Source organism: Myotis daubentonii, chromosome 7 (assembly GCF_963259705.1).
Source record: "Myotis daubentonii chromosome 7, mMyoDau2.1, whole genome shotgun sequence".
Taxonomy (NCBI): domain Eukaryota; kingdom Metazoa; phylum Chordata; class Mammalia; order Chiroptera; family Vespertilionidae; genus Myotis; species Myotis daubentonii.
In genome coordinates, this window is record NC_081846.1 from 9,963,626 (window position 1) to 9,974,178 (window position 10,553).

Sequence of the window (10,553 nt, forward strand, 5' to 3'; positions counted from 1 at the left end):
ACTTATTTCACTTAGCATAATGCCCTCAAGGTGCATCCATTTAGGTGCAAATGGTAGGATTTCTTTCTTTTTTATGACTAAATAATATTTTATTAAAAATATTTTAAACCTATTCATCTTTGATGGATTATTAGGTTTTCCCCCCCATGTATTGGTTATTGTAAATAATGCTGCAATGAGCATGGGAGTGAAGATATCTTTTCGAGATAGTGATTTTGTTTTCTCTGAATAAATACCCACAAGTAGAATTACTGGATCATGTGATAATTCTATTTTTAATTTTTAAAATATACTTTTATTGATTTCAGAGAGGAAGGGAGAGGGAGAGAGAGATAGAAGCATTGAAGAGATAGAATAATTGATCAGCTACCTCTGAGCCACGCTGGCTAGGCTGTAAATACTCTTTTTTAAAAAATATATTTTTTATTCACAGACAATAGGGTGCTGAAGGCCTGGGATGGGGAGGGCAGGGGCTGGCTGGAGGGAGTTAATGGGGGGGAAAAGGAGACATATGTAATACTTTTAACAATAAAGTTTTCAAATATATATATTATTGATTTCAGAGAAGAAGGGAGAGGGAGGGAGGGAGGGAGGGAGGGAGGAAGGGAGGGAAGGAGAGAGAAATATCAATGATGAGAAATGAGGTTTTCCATAGTGGCTGCACTAATTTACATTCTTATCAACAATGCACAAAGTTTCCCTTTTCTCCAAATCCTTGCCAACATTGGCAATTTCTCATCTTTTAGATCATAATCATTTTAACACGTGTAAGGCAACATCTCACTATGGTTTTGATCTGCATTCCCCTGATAATTACTGAAGGTGAGCATGTTGATCATTTGGATGGCTTCTTTGGAAAAATATCTCTTCAGATCCTCTGTCCTTTTTTAATTGTTTTTTTTCCTATTAAGTTGTATCAGTTCATATATTTATAAATATTTGGATATTAACCTTTTATCAGATATATGATTTGCAAATATTTTCTCCCATTTTGTAAGTTGTGTTTTCATTTTGTTGATGAGAGATGTATACTCTCATTTTGCTAGTGAGAGTATACATATTTGAGGGGGTTATTATAAAGACTAAAGAAATTAATGCATGCAAAAATAATTGGAGAGATTTTATATAAGAAAAAAGAAAAAGGGGAGATGAGAAAAAATGGTGTGCTATGAAGGGAATGTCTCCTCAGAATTCATGTTGAACCCTGAACCCCCAGTGTGATGGTATTTGTAGGTGGGGTGTTTGGAATGCAATTAGGTCATGAGGGTAGAGCCCTCATGAACTGGATTAGTGCCCTTATAAGAAGAGACACAAAAAGGATGATCGCTCTTTGCTCTCTGCTACATCACTACAACAATGAGCAGAGGGCCAGCTGCAAACCAGGAAGCAGGCTCTCATTAGACAGAAGATCTGCCATCACCTTGATCTTGAACTTCCCATTCTCCAGAAAGATGAGAAATAAACGTTTGTTGTTTAAGCCACCCAGTCTACAGTAATTTGTAATAGGGATTAAGACAGGGTAGGCAATGGGGGATAGGAGGATAAGAGCAAGACAGAGAAAAAATGCATGTGTGATAAATCCCATACAGTAAGATCTCAGGGAAAAAGACCACCAAAATTGTGCATTTTACAGTAACCTATTTATTTTTTTAAAGGGTACTGTTTTTGTTTCTTTCCTATCCCTTCCCAAAGGATATAATTAATGTAGCACATTTGAAACAATTGCATTCTTATATCTAGAAGAAAACATCAACATTACCTGTACAGAAAAATACTTCACTTCATCAAACTTAATCACAGTTTTCCTTTCATTAATGATAAATGGTATATTTTGGGGTAGCAAGCTACACAGTTTTGTACATTTCACAATGTTGTTTATAGAGATACGAATGAAAAAACTGTTCTCATGCTGTACATCGGCTGAAAACACGTATTTAGGAAGCAAATTTTGTTGTAATTAAACAATAACACATTATAAAATTAATCTATTAAACAATTCAGGCTAAAACTTAAGAATCAATCAAATAAAGAGGTAATTGTAGAACACATTAAACAATGAAAAGTCCTTTAAAATAGTATTTTTGCCCATCAATGTTCGGTACAATATAACTAGGAAAAGGTTGATTCCTTCTTAGATCAATTCTCATATTTTTATAGTCACATTTCCATTGTAATTCCCTTGCAAATTTTTCTATATTTTAAGGTGAATAAGCATTTACAATATATAGTTGAAAATTTTTGGTAAGCATAATTATATAAAAATATGTCATTTGAGTGTAATTTCTTTTTAATTTTAGGACAGAATTAAAGGCAGCATTCTACTTTAATTCACTACATACTCACTTATACTATATTGGCTTGTTCTTTTCATAGCACTCCATTCAAACAATATTTTTTCATCATTTAACTAATTATCTTCAAAAATCTCTTTCTGTAGAATTCTTTTCACTAATCACTTATATAAAAAAGAAACACCAAGTCTTCATAATGAGACTGGGTTTATGCCATGATAAATCCAAGAAGAGGTATTCAGCTTACTTAAGGGTACCAAGATAAATAAATCCATTTTAAGAGAAGCACAGTTATTTCTTAGAAATGAATTAGTAATATATATTCCAAGGAGACATAATATGTATTTTCCTTTAACTCAGATGGTGATTGAGGTGGGTTGCCGATGGCTACAAATCTTCTGTCACTCTCCACATCCAAGAGCGACGTTTCTTGTTCTCTGCTCTTGAGTCTCGCCTGGACCAGTGACTGCTTTAACATGCAATGGACTTGACCAGGCTGGGACTAGGAAAGGCACGAGTCAGGGTGCAAAATTTAAGGGGACACCAACAACTTCAGTAACGAAGATAAATAGTTTTTAATGTAATATAAAATTAAAATGAATAGAGAAAAAAATAATGCCAATCTTCTAGGCATTCTCACTAAAGCACCAGACACATAAATGAGGCATTTTACATATTGCAGCTTTTCTGACCTGCCAGGTGATTGCAGCCTCAGCTGCAATAATGAAGCAGGAGCACCACCCAGTGAGTGCACATAGAGTGATTAATAATAACACAGTTAATATTCTAAGCCATTAAGTCTTACAGTGTCTTGTAATGTAGTAATAATATCTAACTAAAATAGTGATATATGATCACAGCATGATTCTTAAAAGAAAGGATACTCTTAGGTATAAAATGACTGCAGTTCTTTACATGAATAGCCAGACAGCCAACCTATAACAATCAAAATAAAAACACAGTGAATAAATTTTAAAAGTAAGGTTTCTTCCATTTACTCTACACCAAACTACATATTTTTTAAAGCTCTACTTCGTTAGTTTTTCTCATTTGAAATATTGTTTCTCACTAGAAATCTCTAGTTACTGGAAAACACCAGAAAGCAGAAAGAGAAGAAAAACAGGCAGGATTTGCTTAAGATAAACCTAAAATAAACAAGAATACAAAACTAAACAATGGTTCATTACGAACAAATCCAACCATCACTCTTTGAATCATTTTTATTTTATATTAGGTAATAAGTGGTAAAACGTAGCATCTTTCATATAATAATAAGAAATATGCCTTGCTTGAGATAAGCTTCTTTATTCAGTATCCTAAAACCACCTTATTCATTCAACAATCATTCATTAACTATATATAATATGTCAAGGGCTATGAAATATCCATTCTCTCTTACAGAGTGTTTCTAAATGTTGAAGAAAATTATATCTTGTGTTTAACCTTAAAATTAAATACAAAATGAGTATAGGAACACTTGAAAGTAATATGCAGGATTAGCCAAATATATTTAGCCACATTTGGCTTAAAAAGAAAAAGAGTAAAAGCAACAGCAATATTATATTAAACATTATGAAACAATATAAATGGCCCAAAAGTATTTTTAAATGTAACTGGCTTTAGAACAATACAGAAAAAGATATTAGCATCCAATATTTAACTAAAAGAATACTGTATCTCCCCTGGCCAGTCTTCTCATTGGTTACAGCATCAACCCACAGACTGAAGAGTCGCACGTACCCTGGTTGCAGGCTCCATCCCGGGTGCCTGTTGGGGCATGAGCAGGAGGCAACCCATCCATGTGTCTCTCTCACATCGATATTTCTCTCTCTGTGTCTCTCCCCTTCCCTTATACTTTCTCTAATAATAAATGAAAAAAAAATGTCCTTAGGGGAGGATTAACAACAAAAAGAATACTGTATCTGAATGATGAAATCCTAAAGAAAAATATTATGATCTACTTTTTAAGGAAATATAGGTACGAAATATTATGGTAAAGGAAAGGTTCTAAGTTTTCAAATTTAAAGGAGGGGTAATGCCCATTGTATAATGTAGGGGAGATTTAAACTGGTATTGACATAGGTGATTCTATGAATCATTGTTTACTTGTTAAAGTTGGGTTGTACATAAGGAGGATAAACAGGAAAGTATAGCTATAATTTTTTATTGTATAATTCTATACAATGCAAATCACTGGCTGCCTGCCAAGTATCTCAACATGAAGCCATGAGTAGCTACCTTCATCTTCCCTATGTTCCAATAGCTCTTTATACTTTAACATAATGATCCACATAATATAGAAAACAGAGTTAACACTCAAAAATACAATAATGACCATTCACAGACTGCAGATAACAAATGTTGCTACAGAATCTGAGACCCACCTGTGGCCCCAAACATGTCAATATCTTCACCCCCAAACACTCTCAAACATGCATTTAAAACAGGAAAGCAACCAGAAAGCTATTCACAAAATGACTTTTTTTCTTGTTTCTTTTTGCTATTGTTGACACTATACAGATGTCCCCATTTCCCCACTTTGCCCTCTCCACCCAGCCCCCTTCCCTCCGGCCATCACCACAAAAGCACTTTGTGTCCAACTTTAAGATACAGCCTTTTCACTTTTTTTTTTTTCCTGAAAATGGGATGTGACTATCAGAAACAGAGGTAATGGTTGTCATGTTGTTATCATTGTTGACACATGTGCAAACCTTGCCAAATATCTCAAATCACAGAACTTTCAGAGAGGAAATGGCGTGACTAAACCATGCACTGGGAGGAGCTACCAACTACGTGCCAAACATCTGTCAACAACTTCCAGTGGACTTTTAAGAGAAGCCTTTTCATGTCTCGCAACATGTAATTCAAATAAGGAAAATACAAACTATGACGTTAGAAAGTGTGAGTGAGCTCTGAATGGTTTTCAAAATGTCAGTTCTAAAAAGATGTAGAAGTCATATTCAAGAGTATGGATTACGGAAATCACTATGTCAACATAATGACATGCATAATTGCTTATGGCCAAAAGTGATTTCAAAGAATCTTTTCTAAATTTAGATTCAGACAATGAAGGCTTCTTCTCCAACTTTGTGATAGAAGAAAGTGTTACATAATTATACAGATAAATGCACACCATGGTCATTTTGTAAAAACAAAAATGTATACATTAATATAACCTTACTATTTACCCCCCAAAAAGGTGATGTTAAATTAATCACGTTTTTTAATTTAAAAAATGTATTAGTATACTATATAATAAAAAACTTATATGCAAATAGACCAAATGGTGGAACAACCAGTGGAACGACTGATCGCTATGATGCACACTGACCACCAGGGGGCAGAAGCTCAATGCAGGAGCTGCCCCCAGCCTGCACGCCCAGGCCAGCCAAGGTGGGTGCCAGCGGGGGGCCTCCCATTCCCCCCCCCCATCACCCCGCCAGTCACCCTACAGATCAGCCCTGATTGCTGGCCAGGCCTAGGGACCCTACCCGTGCACAAATTTCATGCAGGGGGCCTCTAGTTCATATATCATAGGAGCTACAGAAGAGAGATAAGAGAACCTTTTATTTCATTGCTATTAACTACTCTAATGAGGCTCAGACAAAAAAGACAACTGTAAAGAATACCAGTGTTTGGCAGTTCTAAATGCACACAGATCCTTGTGTCCTATACTCTGTGGCCCCCAAAACAGAAAACAGATTTTTCCGTTCCTCAGCCTAAATACTAGGTGTTTGTGCGTGTTTGATTTTTCCCCCTGGGGTTTATTATTTTTTGGATGAGAGAGGTGAAGGGCCAATTTTTAAACTGTAGCTCAAAGGCAACTAAATCTGACAATAAATACAATCATCTGAAGCAATACCAATTCTAGGCCCCATTAAAAATAAAATACCGATTCTAGGCTCCATTCTCAAATTCTAAGTTAGCAGGTCTTAGGTGGGGCCTGAGAAGCAATGTTTTTAAAAATTATTCCAGATAATTCTTATAAAACTTGACTTTAGGAATCCCTAATATAGAAAACACTTTTTTCTTTGAATCAGGATGTTTTCCATAATTTCAGTGATCACTAGAATGCTGTTCTGACTCATAAAAATGAAACAAATCAATGAGTATGTTATCCGAAGTACCATTTTCTATGCATACTTTTGATTACCAAATAATAAACACTAACTAGTTTTAATGTAAAGTAAGAAATAACTTATATGGGTTTACTAAGGATTAAATCATACATACCACATCCCCAAATGGCACTAAATTTTCTGGTTTAGGTGTTACTTTTGTTTCTTTACTTTCAGACCCTGTAAAAGTTTTTCTCCGCATCTACAATGTAAATAAATTAAGACTTTAGAAGGCAAAGAAGAATATAACTAAAAGCTATTTCAATTCAATTTTATGAGTCTCTAGTATCAGGTATGATATTAGGAAGTGGGATATTAATATGACTAGAAAACTCATCCCCACCCTCAAGTTTATCAATAAGCTAGCAGAGAGCAAAGGAGAGAAGTACACTGCCAAAACAATGAGTTCTTAGCTTAAATAAACCATCGTTACCACATTCCAGTCTTAATCTTCCAGTCTCAATCTGGAGTAGGTACTGTATCAGACAAAGAGCAGTGATCCTACTTGCAAATTATCCCAATATTCCTTCAGTTATCAGTCATGGAAGGAACTGGAATTTAATCCTTGGAATAGTTAGTACATGGGATGAAGCAGTGAACAAATGGTTTGGGGGTTTTAGTTATGATTCTCTCCAGAGTAACTTCACTAACTGATACTTGTGGGTTGGTATTTAACTTTGTTCTAAGGGTTCTAGTCACTACACACAATGGTTATCCTTAAAAATTATAAGACATTTTTAAAGAGAAAGGGAGAAGGGGGAATGGAGGGGAGAAGCAAGAGGAATAGGGAAAAACTGCCTATTAAAAATATAACTAAGCCTGGTGGTGTTTCTAAGTGGTTAGAGCATTGGCCCTGCAACCAAGGGTCTTGGGGTTCAATTTCCAGTCAAGGGTACACACTTGGGTTGCAGGTTCAATCACCAGCCCAGTTGGGGACATGAGAGAAGCAACCAATCGGTCTCTTTCTTTCTTTCTCCTCCCCCTTCTCTCCCTCCCTTCCATGCTCTAAAGAGCAGTGGGAAGAAAGTAAATAAATAAATAAATAAATAAATAAATAAATAAATAGCAGTGGAAAAAATATCCTCGGGTGAGGATTAACAAACAGATAAGTAAGTAAATACATATATATGTACACACACACACACACACACACACACATACATATATCTCTTAAAAATTGGCATTTGTGACAACATGGGTGGATCTTGAGAATATCATGCTAAGTGAAATAGAAAAAGTTAAGAATCATATGATTTCACTCATATGTGGGATATAAAACTGAAAGCAACAAATGAACAAATAAGGAAAGCAAACAAAAACTCAGAGACTCAGACAACAGTATGGTGATTATTAGAGGGAAGGGGTTAAGGGTAGTGAAGGATTAAGGGGGTCAAATATGTGATGATGGAAGAAGATTTGACTTAGGGTGGTGAGCATCCGATACAATATACAGATGATGTATCATAGGATTATACTCTTGAAACTTATATCATATTATTAACCAACTAGAGGCCCGGTGCAGGCATTTGTGCACCAGTGGGGTCCCTCAGTCTGGCCCGCTGGGATCTGGCTGAAACCAGCTCTCTGACATCCCCCGAGGGGTCCTGGATTTTGAGAGGGTGGTTCTTGGGTGACGCACCCGGAAATCAGGCTCCCTCCTCTCTGGTTCTGGGTGCATCACCTGAGAACTGCTGCTGCCAAGAGACTGCAGCTCAGCAGCTCCTGCGTTGAGCATCTGCCCCCTAGTGGTCAGTACATGTCATACATAGCTAATGGTTGGTCAGTTGGTTGCTTAGGCTTTTATATATATATATAGTTATATTGATGTAATATACAGAAATTGATAAAGAGAGTGGTGGAATAGAATAGAAAGTCCAGGGGGGGAAAAAACCCAAATACATATGGCAACATAGTATAAAGGTGACATCACCAGTCCTAAGGGCCAAGATGTGTTTTTAAAAATATATATATTTTATTGATTTTTTACAGAGAGAAATAGAGCGTTAGAAACATTGATGAGTGAGAAACATTGATTGGCTGCTTCCTGCACACCCCCTACTGGGGATGTGCCCGCAACCAAGGTACATGCCCTTGACGGGAATCGAACCTGGGACCTTTCAGTCCACAGGCTGATGCTCTATCCACCGGGCCAAACCGGTTAGGGCTATGTGTTGTTTTTTAAGTAAATGATGTTAAGACATTTATTTGGAAAAAGAAAAGAACCTCAGGAATTGAAAACAAGGGTAACTGAAGTTTCTGGAGTCTGGCCCGTTAACACACACATGAAATCCCAATGAGGACAAGGCTGCCATTCACTGCCCCTAGCTGTGCCCTGGCTGTGAGCACTTTATATCCTTCCCTCCTCCGCATTCCTCTAACGGGCAATGAGGCCAGGCTCTGGCAGGTCAGTGAGTGCCGCGAGCCCACAAATACTCTCTTGCTCAGGGGTCACCACCTTCCCTCCCTCCCTCCCTGCCCATGCCGACCCCTCTGCGGTCCCTGGCCCTCCGGGTGGCCGGGGCGGGGACAGGCTCCCGGGGTGGGGGGACGGGGTGGGGGTGAAAGGGGAGAGGGCGTGTAGGGGGAGGGGAGACACTCACGTTGCGCTGCTGGTGCCCAGGGCCCTCGCGGCCTGGTCCTGGACAGATCAATGGTCTTGCCTTCCTCCTGGAAGTGACGGCCTGGAGAAAACGCTACCCTCGGGCGGGCGAGTGTCCAGGGAGTTGCGGGGGGCGGCTCCTCTGAAGGACGGGGGCTCTGCGCAGGGAATGGGCCCGCCCGCGTGGTGACCGGCCGCGCTGGAAACCTCAGGCATCTGCGGGCGAAACCCATCCGTCCATCCTCCCAGGGCGGGTCTGTGCCTAACCGACAACCTGCGACGGCGCAGGCGCAGCCCGCCCACCGCTTTTCCCGCGCTTCCCGCCCCTCCCTCCAACCTCCCACGCACACGCTCACGCTCACGCACATGCTCACGCTCGCGCACACGCACACGCACATGCTCACGCTCATGCACACGCTCACGCACATGCTCACGCTCACGCCCATGCTCACGCTCACGCACATGCACACACTCGCGCACACATTCGCGCACATGCTCACGCACACGCTCATGCACACGCACACGCTCTCACACATGCACACGCGTACAACACTGCGCGACCGCACGTGTAGGCCGGCTCCTTGCAGGGCTGGCTTTGGGGGTGCAGCTTTGGGAGGGTCAGCTTGGAGCGCTTGCCCAGGCCATGCCAGGCCCCGTAGGAGGAGTCAGGCCTTGCGGGGGGTAGCCAGGCTCCCCAGCGCGTGATGGGTGTCGGACACCTTAGTGCGTTTTGTCTGCCCCTTAACCCACCGGAAGCCCTCTGCCCCGCGCCGGTTCTTCCCGGAGACGTACAGTGTCAATCACCACTTCCTTACACTGTTCCCCGAGTTCCAGATGCTCTGTTTCCCACAGACTAGCCCGACATCTTTACTCACCTGACCCACCGACATAGCACAGCGCGTGGATATGCACCTTCCCGCCCAGGCCTCCAGTCCCAAACCCATCTGAACATAGCAATGTTACACCCACAAACGCTGAAAACATCAGACACATGTATGAATTCTAACCCCAAATATTTGAACCCTACTCCTCTTTATGGCACCTAGTGTAGGACATCTCACACAACCATGACTGCAATGGTTTATTCATGGGTCTCCCAGCCTCCTGTCATCCACCCTTTCCACGATTTCATCTTTAAAATTTAAAAATACAGTTTACTTTTTAAACAAAACCAGAAATGCCGGAGCTTCTTTATTGGCCATAAATTGGATTTTTTAAAATATAATTTTTATTGATATCAGAAAGGAAGAGAGAGGGAGAGAGAGAAACACCAATGATGAGAGAAAAATTATTGACTGCCTCCTGCACACCCCCCACTGGGGATCAGCCTGCAACCTGGGCATGTGCACTTGATGGAAATCGAACCTGGGACCCTTCAGTGCACAGGCTGATGCTCTATCCACTGAGCCAAACAGCTAGGGCTAAGTTGGAATTATTTAATGCAAAAACCAAGGGCCTCCAAAATCATTATTAACTGCTATTCTATTTGGAATCTATTTTTCTTGTCTTCAAGGGCCAGCTCCAAGTTCAGCTTTCAGTTAAGCC

The 10,553-nt window shown here is 39.9% G+C and overlaps 1 protein-coding gene across 1 annotated transcript in view; it reads right to left on the bottom strand.

Moving 5' to 3' along the window:
- C2CD6 (C2 calcium dependent domain containing 6) overlaps window positions 1-9,454 on the bottom strand; it is a 65,679-nt gene extending 56,225 nt beyond the window's left edge. The window contains exons 1-4 of the mRNA XM_059704847.1: window positions 9,365-9,454; window positions 6,525-6,611; window positions 3,176-3,227; window positions 1,760-1,920 (exon numbers count right to left, since the gene is read on the bottom strand). Of these exons, the coding sequence (XP_059560830.1) occupies window positions 1,760-1,920; window positions 3,176-3,227; window positions 6,525-6,611; window positions 9,365-9,454 (390 nt within the window). The remainder of the gene's footprint in view (window positions 1-1,759; window positions 1,921-3,175; window positions 3,228-6,524; window positions 6,612-9,364) is intronic.
- Between the last annotated feature and the right edge of the window lie 1,099 nt (window positions 9,455-10,553).